At 43.2% G+C, this 27,882-nt stretch overlaps 2 protein-coding genes across 2 annotated transcripts; one reads left to right on the forward strand and one right to left on the reverse strand.

Moving 5' to 3' along the window:
* Positions 1-1,885: 1,885 nt before the first annotated feature.
* Positions 1,886-14,799, reverse strand: COQ6 (coenzyme Q6, monooxygenase). The gene is made up of 12 exons (XM_045564031.1): positions 14,528-14,799; positions 10,688-10,822; positions 9,572-9,630; positions 9,145-9,268; positions 6,497-6,627; positions 5,667-5,774; positions 5,521-5,583; positions 5,210-5,317; positions 3,363-3,565; positions 3,168-3,283; positions 2,826-2,992; positions 1,886-2,023 (listed from the first exon to the last, which is right to left on the reverse strand). The coding sequence occupies exons 1-12, from the start codon at positions 14,688-14,690 to the stop codon at positions 1,994-1,996; spliced, it is 1,407 nt and encodes a 468-aa protein (XP_045419987.1). The 5' UTR covers positions 14,691-14,799; the 3' UTR covers positions 1,886-1,993.
* Positions 14,800-14,899: 100 nt separating this feature from the next.
* Positions 14,900-27,881, forward strand: FAM161B (FAM161 centrosomal protein B). The gene is made up of 9 exons (XM_045564080.1): positions 14,900-15,040; positions 17,472-17,788; positions 18,536-19,086; positions 20,969-21,315; positions 21,801-21,928; positions 23,775-23,939; positions 24,173-24,272; positions 26,243-26,385; positions 26,982-27,881. Exons 1-9 carry the CDS (start codon positions 14,987-14,989, stop codon positions 27,118-27,120), a joined length of 1,944 nt encoding a protein of 647 aa, XP_045420036.1. The 5' UTR covers positions 14,900-14,986; the 3' UTR covers positions 27,121-27,881.
* Position 27,882: the final 1 nt, after the last annotated feature.

Consider the following 27,882-nt stretch of genomic DNA (forward strand, 5'->3'; position numbering starts at 1 on the left):
TGCACTGTTAAAAAAAAATTCCTCCTTATATTGAGCTGAAATCTACCTATCTTAGTGGTCTTAGTTCTGCTCTAATGCTCCTTCCAAAGCCTTTCAATATTTTGAAGAAAGCCCCTCCCAAGTTCTTTATGGTCTCTTCTTTAACATGTGACAGATGTCTAGACCCCTTACCATCTTTGTCCAAAAAGGGTGCTAGACCAGTCACGGTACATTAAATATTGTCCCATGTATTAGAGAGAGACTGTTCCCTCCAGTAGAAACCAAGTTGTTTCCCCAACAGGTAAGCTGTGTTCACTAAAGACTCTTCCACCTTGACAAGTCCGTAAGATTCTCTGGTCTTTACCACTGCACGTTGTCTCTGAAACTTCTTATCAACAGGGTCCATTTTGTTAAGTAACACACATTATTCAGCAGGCTCTTTTGGTCATCCCAAATACCTTCAGAACTCTTGGATAGAGGCAGTCTAACTCCAGAAATTTATCTAAATATATTTTGTTAATCTTGATGAGAACATCTGGAGAATTAACCAATTTGTCCATTTTGAGAACAATTTGGAATGAGAATTTTTATTTCTTAAAAAAAAATTGTCTATAATGTCCATTCCGACCCCAGTGTACCCTTTGGGCCTCTAATTAAGGGTCCTATAGATTCTAATACTGCTGGCTAGTTTCACTCTGTAAATGTGTTAATATATTTAAAGTACTTAGGACATGGCCTGGTACATGGTGGATGTTGTGTTTGTTATCATCGTCATATGAAGAACATCCTCTGGAGGTCACAGAGGTTCTTACAAGGTGTGCCTTAAAATTCTTCATCTTGCCTGATTTTGTTTGCAAACTTTTGGAGAGTCTGTGTTCTCTGCACCTAAGCCACTTTTCTGTTTTTTTATGAATGATAATCTTGTCCCTACAGTCTCTGCTAGTAGTCACACAGCTTTTCACAGCAGCTGCCAACTTTTATTCTGGGCACATTTTTCCTGAGATTCCAGGAAGGTTGTGACATTGTCACTTTTTCACTCTAGTATCTTATAAATTTTCTGCATTTGCCTGAAAAGCTCCCATGTAGAAACAGACTTCTCATGCCTTTAAAAAGTATTCTCAAGAATAGTTTACTTGGTTCAAAAGCAGACTGTTTCTTCTCATTTCATCTTCAAATCAGACGTTTGGGCAAGGTGTTCTTTACAGTGAGCAAATCTAACAGATCTGAAAATCTCTTCAAGAGGCATCTCTGGTACTATGAAGTGAGCTCTTTAAAAAGCCACAGCAAAATACCACTCCCTCTAGTTGGCTACCAGTCTGCCACCAAACATGAACAGATTCTGCTGCTAATCAGTTTCCCTTTTGACCTGGTTCCTGGGGTCTTCAAACCTGTGCAGTGAAATTATTGATTCTTTTATTAAACAGACAGTGGTGTCCCAGAGAGGAACCATAAGTAAAAGTGAAATCTGGTGCTGTGATAAGTAGTAACTCACAGTAATAAAATTCGGTTTTCTTTTCAGAAAGTCCAGTGCAGCTATAACAAAAGTTAAAGCAGTTTATATTTAATTTGCATTCTGATGATTTTAAAATGGCAATTCTAACAAAAATGCACTGAGTATTTCTAATTTTTACTTCTATCAAAAACAATTGTATAAATTTATGACCACCATTAAAAAGAACTGTATAAATCTTCTCTTTAGAAAGAATTGTTAACAAGTGAAAATGACTGAGACAGCACCTCAGTGATTTTTGTTTTAGTAATAAAATGTTCTTTTCAACCAAATCATAATACTCTTCCTTTAAGGTTTTTTCCCTTGGCTTGGCTAATATACCCTCCTCACTGCAAATTATCACTCATTATTTGGGCTCCACAGGCCCATTAAGCAGAGAAGAAAAAGAGATGGGAATTCTCTAATGCAAAGTAAATTTATTAAATTAAATCTTGAAAATGTGTGAGATGGACCTGGGGAAGGATGTTCTTTTTTCCATCAACATAATCTCTAGAAGAAGAGCACTCATTTGCTTGCGAAGGCCATAATCTGTTCCTGGAGAAAAATAAAACAAAGTTGAATGACACTTTAACACTTTAAGGTATGGCCGGGCGCAGTGGCTCACACCTATAATCCTAGCACTCTGGGAGGCTGAGGAGGGAGGATCCCTTAAGCTCAGGAGTTCGAGACCAACCTGAGCAAGACCAAGAGCCATCTCTACTAAAAAAATGGAAAGAAATTAGCTGGACAACTAAAAATACATATAGAAAAAATTAGCTGGGCATGGTAGTACATGCCTGTAGTCCCAGCTACTCGGGAGGCTGAGGCAGGAGGATCGCTTAAGCCCAGGAGTTTGAGGTTGCTGTGAGCTAGGGTGACGCCACAGCACTCTAGCCCGGGCAGCAGAGTGAGACTCTGTCTCAAAAACAAAAACATAAAAAAAAACCACACTGTAAGGTGTGACGGCAGGTGAAGAAAATAAAATACCCAAGTGCTTAAAGCAAAACCTTAGCCGAAGTCCCATACATGTACTCCTCCCAGGAGTCCCTGCTTTATTTCAGCTAAAAAAAGAAATGGAAGTTTCTCAGGGAAGAAGCTAGCCAAGCAGCAAAAAGAATTGAAACATCTTTACAAGACTCTATTCACCATTTTTAAGTCCTCCCAATACACAGTTATTGCTTAGATGTGGACCTTAATACCAACAAGGCTAGCAAGTACCTTTTTGCTCATAAGCACTGGAAAAGTAAGCAGATGATAATTTCATAGCCAAGAAAATTAATTCAAAGAAATTAAGAGCTGTTTGCAAAGTCATTCCTCCATAAGCAAGAATCTTGGCAAACCATGAGTGACCTCTTACTTTGAGTGGAGACACTGCATTTGTGGCCTGCAGGCCCCATGTCCTGAGCAGCACAAGCGGAGTAGCGGTGGTGGAGTACAGCCTTTTTAGTAAGTCTGTAGCAGCCAGAAGAGCAGTATTGTGACGTTGTCTGTCTGTTTCATAACCTGTGAGGTGACTCATGGAGCCTGGAGAATAGAGGAAAGGTTAAACTCCTGATCCAAAAATAAAGTCTTTTTCCCTCTCCTAACAAACCAGATACATTTTATGTGTACCCCGTCTTGCTACTGTGGAATATTTTGGGGCCCTGATTTTCCCTAACTATATGACCTCTGGATACTTCTAAGGTACCTGAATCCTTACCTAAGTCTCTCCCATTGAAGGCTGCAGTACTAAGGTGATGGACCAAGCTGGAGATATCCCCAAAGCCCATGTTGACACCTTGCCCTGCAAGTGGATGGACTCTGTGGGCTGCATCCCTAAGAATAAAGCAGAGTTCAGGTGTGACCTCTAGCAGCACAGTGAGAAGGGAGTGGCCCTGCCCTGTAATTATCTTACCCAATGAGCGCCACCCGAGGCCGGACGTACTCAGCAGCATGTCCCAACCCAAGAGGAAACAGTACTCGGCTTTTGGCATCCACCCTGGCTACGCTTGGAGGTAGCTGGCGAGCTGAGACCTTAGTGGGCTTCAGAAGGCCAATAGCATATTGCAAGACGGTGCCAGCTGAGTCGATGAAGTCTGTGTGATTAGCGTCATTCCACTGAGCAGCATCAGCCACAAGACAAGGTGAAATTTGATCAGTGACTAGCAGGGAATTAAAAATTCAACCCTTTTTGTAACCAAAGCTAACGGTAATGCTACCTAATTTGCCTAAACTGATCAAGACTACAGGTAACAAGCCCCTCAAACAAATGCAAATCTCATCTTCCCATCACTCCCACAGGTTTTAGGATCAAGCCAAACTACTCATAAGCAGGCCCCTGCCTACCTCCAAGCTTCTCTTTTCACTAGTCCCTGTGATCAGTAACCATGTGCCAGCCACATCGCTCATCATACAATATCCTCTTGCCTCTAGGACTCCCCTCTTCTTAGAACATCCTCCCACTTCTGTTTCACCAGGATAACACCTCAGGGCATGCAGAAGATGCCACCTCTTTGTAACCCTCCCACCCTTCTCAGAGTGTGTTTTCCTTCTGTATGCCCCCACAGCACCCTATGCATACTTCTATCACTGTACTGAGATCGTCATTTATGTGTCTTTCTCCCTCACTTGACAGATTCCTGAAAGCAGGGACTGTCTCATTTGTCTCAGCATCTCCAGAGCCTGCTACGGAGAAGGCACTTGTAATTATTGAATCAATGTTACAAAGGTCCTAGACCTGTGCCAGGAATATATACTAAATGACCCAGAGGGGTAGCATTCACCATTTATCCTGGAATCCACTTCAGTATATTCAGTTCCTTTTGTTCTTGTTGCTACTACAGAGTAGTGGATTTCCATCTTCAGTGTGAGGTCACTAGTGAAGTAGGAGGGTTCGGTGGTTAAAAGCACAGGCTCTTAGGGCCAGCGTGATTTCAGAACCCAGCTCTGCCACTAGCTCTATGACCTTAGGCAAGTCCTTCAACTCTGTCTTACAATGAGGATAATAACAGTACTTACCTCAACAGTTTACTGAATTAAATCAATAAATGTGTAAAACTCTAACCTGTACCTGGCACATAGTAAGCACTCAATAAATGTTATCAATTATTAATGAATTTAGTGAATTTAGATAAATGTGGCATTAGGCTCCAAAAATACTGGTGCCCATATGATCTAAAGGCTGTGAATAATTATTAACAATTGTTCAGCACCTGCAATGTACTAGGTAATATGTTCCACGTATTTTACATAAATTCTCTTATTTTTAAAGCCTTTTATTCAATCCTGAGAAGTTGGTAATACCATTTCCAATTTTTAGGAAATTAACAGGTAAAACCAGTACTGAGCAGCCCATGTGTGTCTACAAAGCTCGCTTGTAAGCTCTGTGCTGAAATGTGCTCAGCCCCTCCCTGGAACATTTCCAATGAATCAAGTTCAAAGGTTCAGATAGTTGGACTTTACTGTCAAAGTATTATCCAAATTATGAAAGTGTTACAGTTTCAGAAAAGGCCAATGCTAACCACAGCCCAGGCAGCGGTTTCGGTCAGCATAACAGCAGCCCTCAAAACAACCACCCTCAAAACACATACGTTATTATTTCTATTGTTACGCATGTCCCCGTATACTCTCCTCCACACAATCCAGATCAAGCATTATAGCTAAAGAGGGCCAGGTGACTGGTTGGTTCTTTGTCCTTACTCAAAACTACCTTTCTGTATCTACCCCTGCAACACATCATCAACTGGATAAGTTGATACTTACAAAGGCAGAGTTAATGGCATCTACAAATTTTTCCTCATCCATGCTAACCAGTTCTGCTGCATGTTCATGGGATGTGGACCAAACCAAGGAACTCAAGGTGTCTGAAAGCTGTGCCAAAAGAAGAACATTGATACCAAGGGCTAAAACTCTTCTTTACTTGGGAGCTCTCAAGCATAAAAAGGAAGACAAGAGGAGGAAACAAAGGTAGCCTAGACATATTCCCTTGGAACCAGAAAAAGGCTGAGAGAAAGTGAAGTCCTCAAAGAGGAAGGCTGGGTGCACTTGAGCAGACCAGCCAGAGGACCCCTTACCGGGAGCAGAGCAATAGGCCCCGAGGGAAGAAATCTCTGCCAAGCTACGTTGTTTTCTGTGGCCTGCAATAGAGAGGAGAAAAGTTTTTGTGAGCAGTACTTAGTGCTTATGAGTAGAGTCACCAGATGACAGCACAGGACCTTACCTCCGATAAATGCAGAGTAGCCACAACAGCAGACTGGTCATAGTTCCAGCTAACATTCCGGATCCCAGCAGCCTGACGTACTCCTGAGTTGTGACCATCTGCGCCAATCTGCATGGAGACAAGAGCCTAAGCCTTACAGTTTCTTCATAAATCAAACTGCTTCAGAAGTTTTTCTCCTGCCCCCCTGAAGTTATCTCTAGTCCTAACTGCTGGTAAGCCCATCTGTAGCAGGAAACTTCTTATCAGACCTGCCTCACTCCTAGCCCCTAGAAGTATAGCCCTACAGTATGTCACCTCAGTGTCAGCCAACAGAGCCAAAGCTGGACATCTGACCGAAGAGGTGCCAGCCATAGGTTAAACTCAGCCAGAGTCTCTTGATATTTGAAATAGAGAATAAGGGAAGTTTCAATAAAGGGCAGGCACTGGAGCTGAACAGTCCTGATGTAAGGTTAGAAATGGCTGCCATGTAAAAAGGGAAGGTGGTGAGCAGAAAGAGAGAGGAAAAATGAGAGATGCGAGGAGATGAAAGATCACAGACCCCTGAGAGGTAAGGAACAGCCTCAATTTCTGACACTTTGGTTTCTGTCCCTGTGAGGTCCGGGTACCTTTTACTTCATGACCAAAGATGGCCCATGAGATTACTTCCTATATAGGATTTACAACACCACCATCTTAACTTGAGTTGGCCTGAGTGGGTACTTGTCCTTATAACCGAAAGCTATGCCTAAAATTAATTTAAATATAGCTTAGATCTAGAACTGGAGACCCTAGAATCTACGATAAGGTGTAGATATATGCAAGACCCCTGGCAAATAAGAATCTTCAACTACCAACAATTTGGTCTGGAGGCTGCTGCCATCACCTAGGGTAATATGAACCCAAGGGCTAGACGGTGTCACAGGAAATGGACAAGGCCAGGTATAGCCAACAGCTCTGCTCCTGTAGAGAACTGTCACTCGGTCTGGGGAGGTCAAAAGAAAAGAAAACACAACATTAGAAAGGCAGGCCTCACAAGGTGAGGAAAAAGCCATAACTGAACCTAAATAAAGCAAGGTCTCAGGACAGCAGTGTCTTGTCATTTATTACCAAACAAGAAAAGATCTAAAAAACAAGTAACCAATGCTATGGTCTGAGAGCTGATAAATGACAGAAGCTATAGGGATGACTCAATGTCAACAACAACAAAAAGGTATTAAATCTGTGTATTTTCAGCCTGAGGCACTCTTCTTCCTGTCCTCATGGGAGCATGAGCTCCTCCATTTTCACTCTGCACCTAAATGAGCCCATATGCGCTTTCAGAGTAGACAGGGTAGGAACACCACAGGCTGAAATAAATTCTACATTGTGTAAGATTTTTCTTTCGACTAAAAATCATTTTATTTTTCTGGTCATAAAAACAATATGCTCTCTCTAAAAACATCAAGTTGTATATATTAAATATCCATGGCTTTTTGTATGTCAGTCATATCTCAATAAAGCAGTTTAAGAATAAGCTCACTGTAAAAGTGTGTACAACAAAGAAAAGTTAAAGGGAAAAAATACCAACCTTAATCATACCACTCAGAGACAATTATAGTTAGAGCTTTCATGTATAGCTTGCCAGATGATTTCCTGTATCTGTATGCACACACACAAGTGGGATTGTATGACATACTTTTTTTTCACCAACATATTAGGGGATATCTTTCTAAGTTACTATATATTAGATCTAGTTTTTTGTTGTTGTTGAGACAGGGTCTTGCTCTGTACCTGGGCTAGAGTGCAGTGGTGCCATCATAACTCACAGCAACCTCAAACTCCTAGGCTGAAATGATCCTCCTGCTTCAGCCTCCCAAGTAGCCGGGACTACAGGTGCATGTCACTATGCCTGGATAATTTTTCTATTTTTGTAGAGACAGGGTCTCACTCTTGCTCAGACAAAAGTCAAGCGATCCTCCTGCCTCAACTTCCCAAAGTGCTAGGATTACAGGCATGAGCCACCTCACCTGGCCAGATCTAGATTGTCTTTAAAGGCTGCATGGTAGTTCATTACATGGATGAACTACTATCCCATATCAAAAAGCATTTAAGCTGGTCTGAGTACAGTGGTGTTTACAACTAATTTATCACAACCATGTACAGATTCCATTGTTCCTTCTCCACTCCCACTGCTTCACTTGACTAGCCTTTAAAAAAAAAAAAAAAAAGTATTTAAGTTGCTTCCAGTTTTTCTCTCTCTAGAACCCTGAGATAACTGCAGGTCATATATCTGATAAATTTATATCCAGAATGTATAAAGAACTATAACTCAAAAATAAGACAAACAATCCAATTTAAAAATGGACAAAAGATGTTAAACAGACGTTTCACCGAAGAAGATATACAATGGCCAATAAGGACATGAAAAGATGCTCAGCATAGGCAATAATTAGGAAAATGCAATCAAAACTACCATGAGGTAGCACTTCACACTCACTAGGATGGCTATACTTTTTTTAAAAAAGGAAAATAAGGGCCGGGTGCCGTGGCTCACACCTGTGATCCCAACAATTTGAGAGGCTGAGGTAGGAGGATCACTTGAGGCCAGGAGTTAGAGACCAACCTGGGTGACATAGTGAGTCCCCATCTCTACAAAAAATAAGAAAAATTAGGTGTGGTAGCAAGTGCTTGTCATCCCAGCTACTCAGGAGACTAAGGCAGGAGGATCCCTTGAGCCCAGGAGTTCGAGGCTATAGTGAGCTATGATCCTACCACTGCACTCCAGCCTGGGGTACAGAGCAAGACCCTGTATTCAAAAAAGAAAAGGAAAATAAGGGTTGGTGAGGATGTGGAGAAACTAGATCCCTTACATACTAATGGCAAAGTGAAATGGTATACAGCCTCTTTAGAAATGAAAACATGTCCATACAAAAATTTATACATGAATATTCACAAGTGCCAAAAAGTGGAAACAACCCAAATGTCCATCAGCTAATGACTGGGTAAACAAAATGTAATATCCACACAATGGAACACTATTCGACAATAAAAAGAAATAAAGTACTGATACATGCTATAACATGGATGGATCTCAAAAGTAGCTTAGTGAAGTCAGACACAAAGGAATACATAGTGTGTAATTCCATTTATATGAATTGTACAGAATAGGCAAATCTAGAAAGACAGAAAGCAGACTAGTAGTTGCCAGGGGCTGGGTGTGAGAATAGAGAATGACTATAAATGGGTTTCCTTTTGAGGAAATGTGCTGAAATGATATTGCAATGGTTGTACAACTCTGTAAGTACAATAAAAATCATTGAATTGTATACTTAAAATGAGTGAATTTTATGGTGTATATATATATATCTGAATAAAGCTGTTAAAAACAAATAACCCTGAGATAACCATAATAGGATTTCTCTATGGTGGACATTCAGTTATCTGTAAAAGGGATCCTTTTTCCCAGTAAGTCCTAAGGCAGTTCGCTCCCCAGAGAGTGGATGGAAGATGGAAGTCTCACCAGACACAGCCTCCAGCTGCTTAGTGAGAGCATGCATGATGACGTCGTTCTCCACTATATAGCCCATGTCATCTAAATTATCCTTATCAAACATTATCAAGGCCTCTGAGCAGGCATCCCACACCTAGAAATACAAAAGGAAAGTATGCATTAAAACCAAGGAAAGGAAACATCAGTCCAATCAGAAACTGAGTATTGCTTTCCTAAGTGACAGAAGCAGAAAACCACAATTTGTCAGTCTCTACGGCAGGAGATACAAAGTGAAAAGAAAATTCCCCAGGAACGCTTCCCCTACTTCCCTGGACTGAATGTGAACTTTGTCTAATTCCTCTCACATTTATAGAAAACCTGGAGAATGTGGACTCTAGTATCTTAACACAAGACAGATTAAGACATCACGACAAAAATGAAAAAGATAAAGAGGCACCTGCATTCGCCGAAAGGCTCTGTATCTCATGTTGCAGATATGGTCCCAGGCACCAAAACCTACGAAAGAAAGTACCTATAGACTAGATTCACCTCACAGGCTCCGGGCTCCCCTTTGTTTCTCCATCCTGTTAAGAGATTGCTTTCAGTATTCTACAATTATAGAAAAAATACTCTCCAATTCTATCCTGTTTGATGCTAGAAGATAAGCTACTCTGTTGCCCAGTTCCAGATTGTACAACATGAAAAAAGCCCCAGGTTCCATGAACAAAAGGTCAAAATGTCCCCACATTAAAGTAGGGGAAATAAAAAAGGAAAACTCAACCCATGTTGTTTTTTTTTCTTCATCATCCTACTGAAGTTATAAAGCCCCTAGATAAAGACTATTTTTAAACTCTTCATGGCACTGAACAGATTCATTCATTGAGGAAATATTTACTGAGCACCTACTATGTACCAGGTACAATTCTAGATACTGTGCATAAAGTGGGAACCAAACAAAGTCCCTGCTCTCTGCAGTTGACATTCTAGTTGGAAAGATGGACAATAAAAAACAAACACATAAGGTTAGGTAATATAAGTGTTATGAAAAAAAAAAATAACGCAGTATAAAGGGCTAGAGAGTGAAGGAAGAGCTTAATTTGAGACAGGATGGTCTGAGGGAGTAACATCTGGCAGAGACCTAATGACAATTCCTTAACTGGTTCCATGTACACACATTCATCTACACCCCAAAAGCATTTCACACACTGGCTCCCCAGCTTGCTAGAGGGGTGACTCTGAGAATGAAGAAGGTGCTGCTACTATAAGTGAATTCATAATTAGTTCATATGGTTTCAGTTCTGCCAATTCATAATGCCCCAACATCCCAAATGAAGTCCACATGGTGGACCCACACGTCTCAAGGATGTCTTCCCCAGACTGGGAGTTGATACATTAACAATTTCAGGGGTCCTCATCTTCAACTGTGCACTAGACTACCAAACCTACTACCAAACGCTCCACCCACCTCAGTGAGCTTGCTCCTTGCCAGGTGCTCTGGTGACTCCGCCTATGGAATGTACTGGAAAGCTTAGAGGGAAAGGAGATCAGATTTATGAAAGGATCTTCTACTCACTACTGAGAAGCGTTGCAGAGCCAGGGGAAATGGAGCTGACTCTGTTGCTGTAAGTTTCTGACAATTTCTCCAATTCTTTCTTTGGACCTGCTTCTAGCAATAGGATTTTCTTATCATGAAAGTGAATATCATGTCCTAAAAAAGAAAAAAAGCAATATTTTATATCATTTTAGAATTTATTTCCCATTTCCAAGAGAAACAACAGATTAACTAATTCCTTAGCCCTTAGAATACAAATTTCTTACAGGGCACATAAACACTACCCATGCAGAGTCGTAAGCAATAACATATACCACCATTTCAGCCGTGAGAACCACCCGACCCACAATTGGAAGGCTTCTCAAGACAGACAACGTCCACTACGTGCCATGTGCAAAGAAGCAAACAATGGCAAAACCCATAACTAGCAAATAGAATGCCCTAGAAAGGAAGAATGAAGTAAAAAAAAGACTATAATATTTAAACACCAGTTATTTCCAATCTTCTAAGTATTAAGTCACTAAAAATTGTAACTCCTATTCAACAGAATAATGGAATAAATAAGCAAAATTCACTGCAGTCTCAAAATTAAATCAAGAATAAAGAATGAGAGTTTATAAAAGAAAAGGGGGCCAAAAATATATCAAATGTGCCTACAAATATGATCCTGAAACATCTATAGAGAGAAGGAACTTAGTTACTGGGTGACTAACTTTGCAGCAGATAAGAGTCCCTCCACAGTGTCTCAGAGAAAGTACAGGGAAAAGATAAGGAACGAGGGTATGAGTTGCTGCTGCCAAGAAAATGGAAAAACAATGTTATGTGATTACCAGAGAGAAGAAACACTGGGGGTTTTACTTAGTAATGATGAAAAGAAAACCCACAAACGTTTATCCCCCTTTTAAAATACTTAGAATTTAAATGAGAAGAGAGGCACTGTTGCAACATAAAAAGCAGGAGGTGTGAAAATCAAAGTCAGCTGCAGTAAACAGGCAGTGAATGGCTACTAGGTCTGCAGCACCACAGCAGTTTTTGCTGTGGAGGAGGGGGCAGGGGGACATGCTCCGCAGAGGGGATTGTTTTCTAGTCCCACATACCTCTGCCCTTGATCTAAGGGCAGCTGCGCCACCCTACAATCCTACCCACTCAAGTTTCCCCTCTCCAGGCATGTTCTTTCCACCAGGCCTGCACACCTCCTCCCCAAGATAGATCAGTTGCTTGTTCCTGTAAGGGAGTTTTCATTTCATTCTTCCTTCTATTAGTTATTTAGAAATCTTTTCCTTTGCTACGTTCCAAATCCCTTGGGGGCAGGAACCATTTCTTCCCTTACGGTTAATACCTCCTGGTGCAAGTGCTGTATCTTCTCAATCCATAAAGTAGATGTTCAAAGTCTGTCAGGTGAGAAAGGGAAACTAACAAGAAAAGAACTAGATTTCCAAACACATTATAAAATATAGCCAGGTTCAATATTTTATTTTTTAGCTATTTCATATTTTAGCAAATTCACTTGGAGAAAAAAATGATAGAGAATTTACAAATAATGTGAGAGGGAAATATATATTAATAGATGATTCAAGCCTGAAACATAAAACTAATGTGAGTCCGAAGAAGAAAAAAATCAAGTAAGATACAAGTTGACTTAATGGAGAAATATTAAAAGCATACTGGAAAATTTTCACTTTAAAAGCAACCGTTTAAAATAAGTGCATATTGAAATAAAAAGTGATCAGCATATATACTACTGACAAATAATATGCATTTTTTTTAGGGTCTTGGTCTGTTGCCCAGAGTGTAATGCAGTGGCGTGATCACTGCAGCCTCCAACTCCTGGGCTCAGGCATTCCTCCTACCTCAGCCTCCCTAGCAGCTAGAACTACAGGCACAAGCCACCATTCCTGGATACTATTTTAATTTTTTTCTTTTTTTAGAGATGGGGTCTCGCCATGTTGCCCAGGCTGGTCTCAAACTCTAGGCCTCAAGCAATCCTCCCACCTCAGCCTTCTAAAGTGCTGAGAATATAGGCATGAGCCACTGCACCTGGCCTTAGTGCTCAATAATTGATACCATATTTTTATGATTGCTCTAATACTGCAGTCGATTAGCTCATACAAACTATTGCTCCTCCACCAGTTCTCTAGAAGAGGAGCCACTCCTAGGAAGGTGCAGTTGTCACGCCATGATTCTGAAGTCAAAAAAGACTCACACTATTAGTGACCTTTAATTTCTAAGGGCAGAAAACTCAGTTTCTGAAAGCCACTGTATCATTGTTAAAAGCAACAGATCTGGAGTTTGGCGGCCTGATTTTGAATTCTGACTTTGCTACTGCCTCACTGTGAGACTCTGGTTCTTCATCTTGTTAGACACGCTTCCTCCCATAAAATATGAACATAAGTAATACCTAACTCACAGGGTAGTGGAGCAGCTCAAATTATACAGGTAAAGACAAGTCTTTACCTCACAGGATACACAAAATTCAACTTAAAGTAGACCACAGATTTCTGTAGGAACTAAATCTATAAAACTAGGAAAAAACATGGGAGTAAATCTTTGTGACTTTGGGGTAGGCAATGATTTCTTAGCTATGTCACCAAAAGCAGAAGTGATAAAAGATTGATAAATTAGACTGCATCAAAATTTAAAATTTTTATGCTTCCAAGAACACTATTAAGAAAGTAAAAGGACCATAAAATGAGTAAAAAGGCAACCCAAAGAATGGGAGAAAATATTTGCAAATCACACATCTGATAAGGGACTTGTATCCAGAATATATAAAAGAACTCTTTCAACTCTATAGTAAAAAGACAAATTGCCCAGTTAAAAACTGGGCAAAGAAGTGTGTAATAGGCATTTCTCCAAAGAAGATAAACAACTAAGTATATGAAAGAGTATTCAACGCCATTAGGGAAATACAAATCAAAACCATGAGTTACCACTTAATACTCACGAGGATGGCTGTAAACAAAAAGACAATTAACAGGTGTTGTCTAGGATCTGGAGAAACTAGAACCTTCCTATATTGTCGGTGAGAATGTAAAATGGTTTTTCAAAAGTAGCCACTTTGAAAAAACAGTTTGGCAGTTCTTCAAAACGTTAAACACAGTTACCATTCCACTGGTAGGAAAAGATCCAAGGTAACCAAAAACGTATGTGCACACAAAAATTTGTACACAAAATTGTTCATAGTGGCATTTAGGTTCATAGTAGCATTCCTAATAGGCCAAGAGTGGAAACAACCAAAATGTCCATCTACTGAGAAATGAATAAACAAAATGTGGTATATACATACAATGGAATATTCAGCCATTAAGAGAAATGAAGCACTGATACACACTACAACACAGATGAACCCTGAAAACATTAAGTAGATTCTATTTATATAGACCCGTCCAGAAAAGGCAACTCTATATAGAGACATAACGTAGGCAAGCAGTTTCCTAGGGTTGAGGAGATGCAGACTGTTAATGGGTTCAGAGTTTCTTCTTAGGGTGATGAAAATATTCTAAAATTTATTGTAGTGATGGCTGCACGACTCTGAATTTACTAAAAAACCTTTAAACCGTACAATTTAGATGGGTAAACACTATGGCATGTAAATTATATTTCAATAAAGCTGTTTAAGTAACCCTGGGAGGGCCTGTTTCTCCCACGCGTAGGGTTGACTCAGAAGGCCCCGCCCACTTTTGACCCCGATGGACCCTGAAGGACCGAACGCGGGCCCTGGGGTTCCTCTAGGAGGGCAGGACGTGGACCACGAGGGCCGCGAAACTCAGACTCTGGGCAAACAGTGCAAGAGCTCCCACGGCTCTCGTCGCTCCTTCGCAGCCCAGTTCCCTGCCACTACTGGCCTGGAGGTCAACTTACCCAAGGCACAGGCCATAGCAGCGCCCACCAGGCCTCCACCCGACACCACCACATCGTACACGGCGTCTGCTGAGGCGCCAGACCACCCCCGGCGGGACACCAGCGGGCCTCTGTGGACCGCGGGCGCGACGCCCCGCCGGCTCACCGCAAGCCGGGCAGCCATGGCGCCCGCCAGCGCCGCGGCATTCCGGGCCCCGCTAGGCCCGCCCTGGGTAGTGCTTCCGGCGCAGAACCCTCCAATCCTGTGCCACTTAAGCCGCGTCCTCAGAACCGGAAATAAAACGCCGGAAGGGTCTCGGCCAATCAGAAAACGATCCTTGCCTCCGTGGGCGGATGGCTTGGAGGCTGCCCTGGAAGCCAATCCGAGGCAAAAGCTAGAAAGGGGCGGAACCTGACACCGCGTAGATCTTGCTGCCACCGCCGCTGTCATCGCCGCTTCTGCCTTTGCCTGGCTCAGAGATGGCTGTGGGGAGCCCTGCGGGAGCCCCCGGTGGCGCGGAGGGGAGCCGTCAGGTGAGGAAAGAGAAGGGAGCAAGCAGAACTGCGCTTCAGAAGGGAATCCCTGAGAGAGGAAACTGTTTGCCGTTGCCTTGGAGACAGCAGGGGTGTGTCACGGAGGGGTGTGGGGCGTGGGGTTAAAATTAGCGTCCAAGGACCGGGAGGTGGACACTTACTTGCGGTCCTGAACCACTTGAGCTTTATACCAGGCTCTTCATAGGACCATACAGTGACACTCCGTTTTCGCTTCTCTCTCAACTACTCTATGACCAATAGTACAATTGTCCCATTTTGTAGAAAACTGAGGCACAGAGAGATTATGAAATTTGCCCCAAAATCCATAGAGACAGAAAGTAGATTGGTGGTTGCTTAGGGCTGGTGGGGTGGGGCGGGGTGGGGTCTGGGAGGGTTAGGGGAAATAGGGAGTGACTACTGAAGAGTATGGTTTCTTTTGGGGGCACTGAAAGTGTTTTAAAATTGTGATGATAGTTGCACAACTCTGTGAATATACTAAAACCATTGAATTGTACACTTTAAATGACTGAACTGTATGATATGGAATTTATATCTCAATAAAGTTGTTTAAAAAAAAAGAAAGAAAATTGCCCCAAAATGTTCAGCAGCAGAGCCAGGGCTGGAACACATACATACCTGTGACTCAGAATCCAGCGTTCTTTCCATTATTACAGCTGGACCTTAGACAACCCAGTAAAACCATCTCCAAGTGTCACCTAGAGGGCCACAGTGGCCTGCCTTCAACTGATTTCCCTTCTGCAACAGCTCATCCTTTATGGTCCCATCCTGGCCCCTTGCCTGTGTTTCTAAGGACAGCTCATTATCACTGCCCTCCAGCCACACTGGCCCTCTTTCTGCTTCTACAAGATTCACATTTGGACCTGCCCAGGATGCTGCCTCTAGACCTTTGTATTTGCTGTTCCTTGAATGCAGAACACTCTTACTCCACATTTTATTGAGGCTAATTCCTTCTCATCAATCAGGTGTCAATCCAAAATTCCTCCACAGTGAAAAAATAAAAATCAGCCCAGGATTAAGAAAGTTTAACTCAGACTGTAATAGACACAGATAAGGCCAACAGCAAGATCAGCAGAAAAGAGTGTTTCTCTCAGGGCTGCACCATAGCTGCAAAATTACTAACACTCCTTGTTCTACATGATAATGCTTACTTATTACTTACTCTGCATGCATGCTTTCTCATCTTTTGGATAAAAACTGCTCAAATCATCCATTTATAATACTAAATTATCCCCACTTCATGACAGCACTCATCCAGAGTTGATCCCTGCTTCCCCTAAGTCTCCTCAGAATCAATCAGGACAAGCCAACCCTAGAAAAATCACCCTCCCTAAACTAAGTTCCCTACGGTTTCTCATAAATTGCTGCAAATTAATAAACCTAACTCTGATTATAGGTACATTCCTGGTGACCTTTATCCGATGGGCTTTATCAACATAGAAGCTTTCCATAGGTACTCCATCACTCTATATCCTCACAGTTTATGGTTTTCAGTGAATTTATTATTAACTTACATTGTCTCCTCTTACTGGAATGTAGGCTTCATGAGAGTAGGGACCTAGTTTGTCTTGTTCTCAGCCAAATGCCCCATGCACCCAAGAAATATTTTTTGGATGAATCAATGGAGTATTTAAAAAGCTAGCTTAGTCAGCACTAGTGCCTTTCATCAATCTATTTATTTTCATGCAGAATAACTTTACCCAAAACTCCAGATGAATAAATACTATGGAAACACTAAAAAAAATAAAAAGCTAGCCTAGTCAGGCAGTGGCTCACACCTGTAATCCCAGCACTTTGGGAGGCCAAGATAGGAGGATTGCTTGAGGCCAAGAGTTCAAGACCAGCCTGGACAACATAGCAAAACCTCATCTCTGCAAATAATTAAAAAAAATAAAAAGCTAGCTGGGTGTTGCACTTTCTAGGACATTGTTCTTTCAGGTAGACTACACTGTCTCTCCTGTTAATCATCCATTCCTAGTGAGAGAGTGGAAATTAGCTAGAATATAAGGAAAGCATAGGTGTAGTCAGAGGACCAGGAAAAGAAATATGGGCAACAAGTAGGTAAAAGCCAAGTAAGGCATGGCATGAAGCATGGCCAAGGTTGTGGGGCAGGATTCCTGGAGTGCAGAGGCAGAATGCATGATGCAGATCAGGTGCTCTGTAGATGCTTACCACACTGCACGCGGTAGGGAGCCAGCTGGAGCTCTTTGCTTCCCTTTCCTGCCCTTCAACCAAGCACATACACCATATACGAAGTCCTGAAATTTCTTTAGAGTGAGGAACACACCTTATTTTTTTAAAAATTCTTCCCCAGTCCCTTGTATAGAGGCTTATTCAAAGTGAAGTTAATAGTTATATTTTGAATATCTTTGAGACTATTTTTTGACCCACAGTCTATTTCTATTCCATTTAGATGTTTCCTCCCAAGTCCTCTTCAGACACAGAGGCAGAAGACGAGCTGTCTGGGGCTGGGCTGGTTCTGCCCAGGGCTGGCAAACTTGATGAGTTCCTCAGTCCAGAGGAGACAGATTCTACTTCTGACTCAACTGGGAGCTTTTATGAGACCCTACAGGTACTAAAGCAGAAAGGCAGACAGTGTCTGTTGGAGTCTTTCTTTCAGTCTGACCCAGACAGTGATGAGAACGTCACTGAAGACGAGGAGGACCTGGAGAAGTTTTTCCAAGACAAGGGCAGGGGGAAGCCACAGGTCCAGTGTCCTCGGTCTCTGAGGTAAGGCACAGCAGTTCCACACCTGCCCCATTCCACATCTCCCAGAAAGTCATGTCATGTCTTCATCTTCTTGGGCTTCATCTTTTTCCTCTGTAAGGCAAAGACCACTTCTGCAAATTGCCATTTACCCACACGCCAGCTCAGAATCAGCTTTTGGCTCTAAAGTCTTCCGACTCCTACAGAGCAATCCTAAATGACTTTAGGCAACACTTAGTCCAATGAAGCATTGGAATTGATTAAAGGGATGCCTTTCCCAAACTCGCTTTTCCACGAGAATGACAAGGTACATTTATTTGGCCAAGTCTGTTGTATGCATATATACTTTATCTCATTTAATATTTCCTTTCTCCTCCAATAACCCTGTAACTAGATATTATTTTTGCCATTCTCCATATGAGGAAATTGAGGTTGCAACAGAACCTTGCTCAAACTTTGAAGCATGATTTGAACCTGGGTCTGTCTGACTCTAAAGCTGTGCTCTGCCCTACTGGACTGTTCTCTCTCTCATATGAAAACACTAGAGTGCAAAGTGGCCAGTGGCCATTCTGGGATCAAATCTGAGAAGAGACTCCCCAGCAGGGCTGCTAGGATTGGCTGCGGGCAGGTTAGAGACATGGAGGCCTGCGAGGCTGTGATGTTAGGCTGAGAAGCCAGCTGTGGCCTGCCAGGAAGGAGGGAGGAGGATCGGGGAGGAGCTGGGCCTCCCGACTGCCCTGCCCTCCCCACACAGATCTGCTTCTCCCCCAGGTGTGGCTCTACAAGGCGCTGCAGCTCGCTGAGCAACCTTCCCTCTGACATTCCCAGGGCTCAGACCCAGCCACCGTCAGGCTCTGGGCCTCCCTCCCAGCACAGAAGTGTCAGCTCCTGGGCATCGTCCATCACTGTCCCTCAGCCGTTCCGCATGACGCTGCGCGAGGCCCGGAAGAAAGCCCAGTGGCTGGGCTCACCTGCCTCCTTTGAGCACGAGAGGCAGCAGGCCCAGAAGCAGGGCCAGGAGGAGGCCGAGTGCCATCGGCAGTTCCGGGCACAACCTGTGCCTGCGCATGTCTACCTGCCTCTATATCAGGAGATCATGGAGCGCAGTGAGTCCCGAAGGCGGGCAGGGATCCAGAAGAGGAAGGAACTGCTTCTTTCTTCCTTGAAGCCCTTCAGTTTCCTAGAGAAGGAAGAGCAGCGAAAGGAAGCTGCTCGACAGAGAGACTTGGCTACCACAGTTAAGGCCAAGGCCCCTAAGCAGAAGGCCACCAGAAGGATCCCCAAGTCCATTCTGGAGCCAGCCCTCGGGGACAAACTTCAGGGTAAAGATATCCTTGCCAACTTGCTACCTCCTGCCTGTGGAACCAGTAGGCAGTGTACGGATCTAGTCTGGGCCCTGGGTCAGCCTGGCTCACAGATGTGCTTACTGGATGGCGTCTGTGCGCTCAGTGCAGGCCATGGGGGAGGGTAAGGTCTATCTATACAGTGAGGACCCTGTAAGGAGCAAGGAGTCCCCCGAGGCTCATCCTGTTGACCTCTCTCAGTGATGCATGTGAAGGCCAGCACAGGTGCAGGAGCAGAGAACCGGCGAGACCCTCAAGGGCCAGCTTAGGCCAGTGTCATCACCAGGCAGCTGCCCCCGAGGAAAGCTCACCACCTCCTCCCCCATCCTGGTGAGGTGGTGTCAATCACTGAAATTACTTGGGGGATGATTATTTACACATTTCAAAAACCATAGCTCCAAATAAGGGACTCAGGCTTTATTCACTCTGCAGTAGAATGTACCACATGCCAGCCACTGTTCTATGGTGAATAAACAGACATGGAGTTTATAGACGTGAGGAAGACAGATAGTAGACAAATAAATACAAATGTGATGAGTCATTTACAAGGACTAAAGGGTGAAGCCCAGGAGCATATACCAGTGGGACTTACATCACTGGTTAGGTGTGGTGAGGTCGGGGAGCAGTTAGGGAAGGTCCTCTGCAGCTGACCTGGATGGACAAAGAGGGAGGAGTGGAGCAGGCTGAGCTGTGGTGTGGAGGTGAGAGAAGCTGCACACACACATGCCAGGATGGGAAGGCAGAGGGTCGAGCAAAGAGGGTGAGTGGGAAGGGAGAGGCAGGCATGGGCTAGACCTGAGGGCCTTGCAGGCCATGTTAGGGAGTCTGCACTTCATCCCAAGGGCACTGGGGAGCCACTGAAGGGTGTTAAGCAGGGTGGGTCATGATGAGATATACAGCTCGGAAGATCCCTCTGATTGCTGTGTAGATAATTAAACAGCAAGACTAGAGGGGTATTGAGCCAATAGGAAGCTGTTTCAACAATTCAGTTGAGAAATTATGAAACTGGTCTCAGGGATGATGAAAATAGGATGGACAGGAGAGAGGTTAAAGAGGAGGAGATGGCAGAACTTGTGACTGATTAGCAGAGAGAGGGAGGTATCAAGAATGATTTGGGCAGGCCGGGCGTGGTGGCTCACGCCTGTAATCCTAGCACTCTGGGAGGCCGAGGTGGGAGAATCGTTTGAGCTCAGGAATTGGAGACCAGCCTGAGCAAGAACCAGACCCCATCTCTAATAAAAAAAATATATAAAGATATTAGCTGGACAATTAAAAATATATAGAAAAATGTAGCCGGGCATGGTGGCACATGCCTGTAGTCTCAGCTACTTGGGAGGCTGAGGCAAGAGGATCACTTGAGCCCAGGAGTTTGAGGTTGCTGTGAGCTAGGCTGACGCCACGACACTCTAGCCCAGGCAACAAAGTGAGACTCTGTCTCAAAAAAAAAAAAAAAAAAAAAATTGATTTGGGCAGAGGGCTTGGGCAGTTGGGTGGATGGTGGGGCCTTTTGCTGAGATGGGGAAACTTGGAAGAGGAGCAGGTGGCTGGTCCACTTCCGCCTGTGTCATCTCTAAAGAAGGAATAATAGAAAGTACTCAGTAAGTATAAACAACTGCTCTGCAGCCTGATTCGCAAAGGCAGTGGTGTCCTGATAAACAATATGTTTATCATTTTCTGTGGCGTAAATAATCCTGTCTTGGCTAACTGCAAGCTCCCAAGTGATGTCAACAAACTCACAAAATTCCTAAAAAGTTAACAATTGGCTCCAGCACACTACTGCTAGTGCTTAAAAGAAGGAAAGTTCTCCAAACCTTTTAGTAGTATGAGACTTGGTCCCTTCTCACTCCCTTTTTCTCCACAGAAGCTGAGCTCTTCAGGAAAATTCGCATTCAGATGAGGGCCCTGGACATGCTCCAGAAGGCCTCCTCCCCTATTCCCCCCTCTAGAAGCCAGGCTGACCAACAGCCCCGCACAGCCACCCGAACCCGGGAGGAAAAGCTCGGGTTTCTGCACACGGACTTTGGATTCCAGCCTCGGGTGAATCCTGTGGTCCCTGACTATGAGGGCCTTTATAAGGCCTTCCAGAGAAGAGCTGCCAAAAGAAGGGAAACCAGAGAGGCAACTCGCAACAAGCCCTTCTCATTGAGGACTGCCAACCTGCGTCATACTCAGCGGCCCTGCGATGCTGCCACCACGGGTGGGAGCAGGGTGAGAGCCCAGGCAGCTGTGGGAGGGTCAGGGCCCGAGGCCTGAAATATAGGGTGGGTCCGAGTCTCAATGGAAAGCACTTTTTATAACATTTTTCTATCTTTTTTTTTCTTAAACGCAAGCTCAGTTGTAAGCAGATCCACATTCCTATAAAGTCAAGACCATAGGAAGACTTCCTTTCCTTCCTTCTCTCTAGAGGGATTTTGCAGAAATAAGTCCAAGTAGGTCTGGAAGGCAGGGATTTGGGATCAATTGCTTATGTCCCTAATTCTAAGGAACTCTTCTCATTTTATTAAGAACTTTAGGATTCATATCCTTTAGTAACTTGCCCTGGTTACTGAACTTGAGATCTTATTATCCTTGCCTATCCCCAGGGAAAAAAATGAAAATTCTCATTTTCAGCCCTTCACTGAAATTAAATCCTCATTAAGATAGAAACTAATCACACATGCTGTCCCACCAACACCAGCCTTTGTTTTTCCTAGGATTCCCCACAGCCACCAGCTACACCCCTGCTGAGGGATCGTTCTCTGAGTGGCCTTGCTTCCCTCTCTGCCAACACCCTCCCTGTGCACATCACAGATGCCACCAGGAAGAGGGAATCTGCAGTCAGGTGAGTGGTCAGGCTACGCAAGACTCATAATGCTCTGACTTTGGCTGAAGTGCCAAAAACCACCCTGGTGCTGGGATTCCTCTCCAGTGATCAGTGACACTTGAAGGGGTCAGAGGGAATTCTCTCATCAGGACAGGAATACATGTGGCTCTTCCCACCCGGTACTGAGAACACCTAGCCATCATTCAGCAAATATTCATGGGGGACTAACTCTGTGCCAGGCACCATGTTAAGGCTGCAGATGCCTTAGGGAATGTACAGTTTAATATCTGGTCTGAAATACAGAAAAGCAAAAATGCAATGATCATATTTTGAGTAGGGCAATGATGAGGGAGGACAGGGGACTGTGAGGGTGCTGGGCAGCTTGGGGCAGGAATCACTTGTCTCTTGGTATAGATATCTAAGGTGAAACCTGAAGAATGAGAAGTTAGCCAGACAAAGCCTGGAGAGAAAGACAGTTCCAGATAGAGAGAACAACATGGGTAAAAACCCATAGGTCAAAGAGGAAAGTAGCCATGAGGAACAAGAATGCAGACAAGCATGATCGGTGGTTGAACCTACCACAGAAAAGATGAGACATCCATTTGCACATTCTATGAGATTCATCTTGGCGAAATATCAGAGTCAGTTGGGAAGCAGGAGCCTGCTTGTTTTTAACTCTTCAACTGACCTGACTCTGTCATACTGTTCTCACTGAGCCAGCCCCACAGCAAGAGTTCCTCCACTAGGCCTGAGCTGACATAAGCAGGGGAGGGTCATGGTGTAGCAAGCAGCTTAGCCTGGGAGAGGATAACGTCTCAGTGCCTTCCCATAGGGCTCATGGGGGAGTATCTGGAACCTACGTGCCTCCTTAAGACTCACAACAGGGATTGTAGAAATGTATTTAGGATCCAAGGGATACACCTTTCTTCTTCAAATTTCATAGGTAGACCTACCAAATCAAGGCTAAATGCATCAGCATCCTGAGAGCCCAATAAGATAGGCCTCATGAACAAGAGGATGGCCCACTTATAGAGGATGTCCACATCTGCTCCAGCAGGGGGTTTGATATATTAGCAGATTAAACTTTTCCAGTGTATTTGAATGTAAACATCCAAATGCAAGAGCTTTGATTGTTTTTCCTTTTGGTAGAACTCTCCATAGTACCTTGTAGAATGATAATAGTTTGATAAACTAAGTGCTGCAGGTTGACCCCAAATTGTCTGCGGGGAGGGGGGGGCACTTCTCTTTGGAAATGCAGATTTATATTCCCAAGGGAACATGAACCCAGACACCCTCCAGCCCACTGTTTACAGCACACTGGTCCAGGGCAGAGGCTTGCAAGTCAGAGATCCTAGTTCTAATCCTGGCATGCTGAGTAGCTTTGAGAAAGGGCTTACCTTCTCTGAGCCCCAAACTCCTCCCCTGTAAAAAGGGGACTTGCATCTTTACCTCTTAAGGCAGCTATGAGGATTACATGAAACATAATGGTACTTGTTCATGATAGGCAGCTCAGCAAATGGTAGCTGTTACAATAGTATTACTTTGTTTCCAGATAGGTAAGAAGTCTGGCAAAGACCTATAGAGTGTTTGGCTGTTTAAGTTAAGGATATTTTAAGTCACATTTTTCCAGTTCAATAAAGGAACTTCTCCTGGGGCAGGAAATCACTGTGTCCATAATGCTGGAAAGGCTTCATCCACCAGTGCATTTAATCCCAGAGTCTTATTTTCTGAAAATGGCAGCTGTGGTAAATAACCTGCCCCATTCATTGAAAACACCAATGTCCTTTCCAGAGTGGTTACTAAGATTGCTTTTAAATATACCCAAGCTGATCATCTACACTCTTTTTTCGCCTCCTCCCTTTAGAAGTTCACTTGAAAAAAAGGGCAAGGCAGATGAGAGTATTCAGTGGTTGGAGATGCACAAAAAGAAGTGTCAAGCGATGTCTAAATCTGTGACCTTACGTGCAAAAGCCATGGATCCCCATAAAAGCCTGGAGGAGGTGTTCAAAGCAAAGCTGAAAGAGAACAGGTCAGTGTCCTCCGTATGAAAGGGGTGCCTGCCTTGGGATCCCACAGATCACAGGCCTTGAAAATCGCAAAATGAAGTTATCAGGGTAGGCTCCCGTAATCACAGGGAGTCAAGGATTCTGCCAGGCAGTTGGGAATTTATAATGTACATGGGAGTTACACTGTTTAACTGGAATGAAGGGGATTCTGGCCTGGAAAAGGCAGAATTCTCTCTAGAAATCTTGTTAATTTCAGGAACAATGACCGTAAAAGAGCAAAAGAGTATAAGAAAGAATTGGAGGAAATGAAGAAGAGAATACAAACAAGGCCCTATCTCTTCGAACGAGTTAGCAAGGTAAAACTAAACCATCATTATTCATTTTCTTTCTGCCTTAGATGAAAAGGCTCTGAGAAATTATGAAACAGTTTTAATACATGGGTATTAAACATTTCCTTGAGAGGCTCCAAAATTCTAAATTGGGCCCATTTTATTACTACCATCTTTTCCCAAAATTAGTACAATGCCAAATGCTGCTTGAATTGATTTAATCTAAGACTGCATTCCAAAAGCATGTATAAAAGGATATTTCACTTCCTAGAGTTTTTACTATAGTTTTGCCTCCAGATTGAATCAGAGTTGGGGAGTTAGATCCCAGAGACACAGTGACCATGTAGCTATTTCTGCTGTCTGGAGCCTTTGTTCACAGTGCTGGGAAGGCACCTTCCTGTGGCAGTGCTGCTGCCCCTGGGTGTCCCCAGCCTCTAGGGAGGTGGCATATTTATAGGGTTCGGATGCTCACAAGCACCCCACAAGGCTACTTCTTTCCAGGTTAAGTGCCTTTCAGGCTGGAAGATTATCATTTTAAAATATTCTCTGGACTTTTAGGGAACTTGTACTCAGTTGAGATCTCCCTAGGGAAGCTCTGGAGCTATTTAACAGCCCAAACAGGCCACCATCCCAGGCAGTTTCAGGCTTCATCAGGCTCTATAGATCCCTTTCCTCTCAATGTTTCAGACAAAAGCTTGGGTTCCCTAGAGACCTTGTTCCAATTGCTGAGTGTTAGCTCCATCTTACAGCTAATGCATTTATCTAGGCATTTGCTGGATCCACACTCCTCACCCCATAAATCTCTCTCTCTCTCTCTCTTTCTCACATAAGGTCTTGGATTTACTTAGTAACCTGTATTGTTCAAAATCTCCCATGCTGACCTTTCTTTTTTATGTTAATTTGTTTCAAGTAAGTTCAGTCTTCAGATCTCAACAGATGTTTCACCACTCTAGGAAAAACAAAGTATTCTGATTTTCCTCTTGAAAATTAAAATTTGCCCTGGGTAGACTGCTGTGGCATCATCATAGGCTCACTGCAACCTCAGACTCCTGGGGTCAACAGATCCTCCTGCCTCAGCCTCCAGAGTAGCTGGGACTATAGACGTGTGCCACCACACCCAGCTAATTTTTCTATTTTTTTGTAGAGACGGGTCTCATTCTTGCTCAGGCTGGTCTTGAACTCCTGACCTCAAGCAATCCTGCCTCAGACTCTCAGAGTACTAGGATTACAGGTGTGAGCCACTGCACTCAGCCTTGGTTGCCTTTAAATCTAAAGATATTTTTAGTCTATCTTTTTTCATGTGGGTCTCAACTGTCTCCCCAAAATCTAAGACCTTGCTTTGCAAAGGTTTGGCACCCAAATCAACAGCTGCCATCTCCTGGTTATGTTAAAAATATAGAATTTGGCTGGGTGCAGTAGCTCACGCCTGTAATCCTAGCACTCTGGGAGGCTGAGGCGGGAGGATGGCTCGAGGTCAGGAGTTTGAGACCAGCCTGAGCAAGAGCGAGACCCCATCTCTACTAAAAATAGAAAGAAATGATATGGACAGCTAAAATATATATATAGAAAAAAATCAGCCAGGCATGGTGGCGCATGCCTGTAGTCCCAGCTACTCGGGAGGCTGAGGCAGGAGGATTGCTTGAGCCCAGGAGTTTGAGGTTGCTGTGAGCTAGGCTGACGCCACGGCACTCTAGCCCGGACAACAGAGTGAGACTCTGTCTCAAAAAATAAATAAATAAAAATATAGAATTGAAGGCCCCATCTGAGACCTACCAAATGAGAACCTGCATTTAATACTAACAGTATCCTCAGGTGACTCATATGTACATTAAGACCTGAAAACAAGACTTAAGTAATTTTCGTGCAAATCTGTGCCCAGCAATAAGGGGGGTGGTGGAGGTAGGGGCAGTATTGTTAGGATTCTGATTAAGCAAATAACTTAGAATTGTCTGGTAGGTTCACAAGATGGCTACAGCAGATTAATTTCCATTCCACAGGATCTTGCCAGGAAAGCAGCAGAACAACGGTATCTGGACACCCTGAAGCAGGCTGGACTGGAGGAAGACTTTGTGAGGAACAAAGGTCAAGACGCCTGGGCTGTACAAGGGAAGGAAAGGACCAAAGTCAAGGATTCTCCCAGGTAATATGAGGTGCTGCTATCATTCTGCAGCTCTCTAAATTGTCATCCCAATAACACCACTGGGAGGAACCTTTAGAACAGCCACTCATATTTTGAGATCACATCCTGTATTTATATAATAACTAATCCAGGGATCTCCAAGTAACACATTTGAATTAAGAGTGATGCAGTTGTGAATAAAATCTAACCATTGTCAATTAAGTTTGATTTCTTCAATTTGAAATAGATCCAATTCCATGAGTCAAAAGTATTTCCACTTTATTTCTGAAGAAAAATCATGTATTAATATATTTTTGACTTCTTATAACTGTTTTTTTCTAGCATTCCTTAAAGGTAACTCATTAGCACTACCTCCTCCATAACCCATTTTGATACAAGTCAAAGGGAGAAAAGCATAGTGTCTATGCATTATTTTCAATTTTGTTTTGTTTCTTAAGTCTTAATGGCCCCTCCCCTAATTTCTGTATCAGTTCCCCTCTGGAAATTTCCCTTTACAGCCCATATACAATAATGAAAATGCTAAGATCATTCTTAAAACTTACACAATGCCTTAATTTAAAATTTTCTATTTCATAATGCTTTAATTTATTCTGCAGCATCCATGAAACTATAAAATTCAGCATCAGGGATCCACAGCAAGATTTAGAAGACTTTCTAGAACAGCCTACAAGTCCCAAGAAAATGCTGGAGGAGCTGTCTTATGAATCACTGGACAATCTCAAATCACTTGCTTAATAAGTACACTTAAAATCACTGCTTTTGAACAATATTCAGCAGCTAACAGGTTTGAGTCAAAGTAGGCAAAACTTGGGTTTTGAGGCATGGCTACTGTTGGAGAATGGGGAAGAGTAGCAGATAACAGGGAAATCAAAATGGGGAGGCTCAAGTGAAGGGATCGTAGCCCAGAGTTAAGAGTTCTTGCATTGTGCCTCACACTCAGAATACAGGTACAAAAAAAAGAGCACAAGCCCAGCCACCTATACAGTGTAGTCAGGAAACATAAATGAGTCAAATGGGGTAGGGCACAGACAGTAGGAGATGGTAGAGACTGGAGAGGATAAACTCGGCTGGAATACAGGCTCAGAGTTACCAGATCAACCACATTTTCATCAAGCCTGAAATCTGCTTGTAGGCAACTAATCTAAAAATTATTTAGAAATATTGTGTAGGCAAAATAAAACACATCTATGTATCAGATTTGGCCCATGGAAGATGACAAATTTGCATCCTCTAGTAGAAGAGTTTCTTATTCTCAGCACTATTGGTATTTTTAGTCTTTTCTGGTGGTGGTGATACTCCAGTAACTACTGCCTCAGTTTGCTAGTTAGAAATGACTAGGTTTGCTAGCGCTCTTGTCATGTTTCCTAAGACTCCTCAGTTCAGTTTTACCTGCATGGACTCCAAAGGATAAAGCAGTGCATTATCTTAAAGGGAAAGAACTGGATTATTTTCTTAAACTCCTAAGAAAATAAATTTTGTCCAAAACAAGAGCCAAAG

This window comes from Lemur catta, chromosome 1 (genome assembly GCF_020740605.2).
Source record: "Lemur catta isolate mLemCat1 chromosome 1, mLemCat1.pri, whole genome shotgun sequence".
Classification (NCBI taxonomy): Eukaryota; Metazoa; Chordata; class Mammalia; order Primates; family Lemuridae; genus Lemur; species Lemur catta.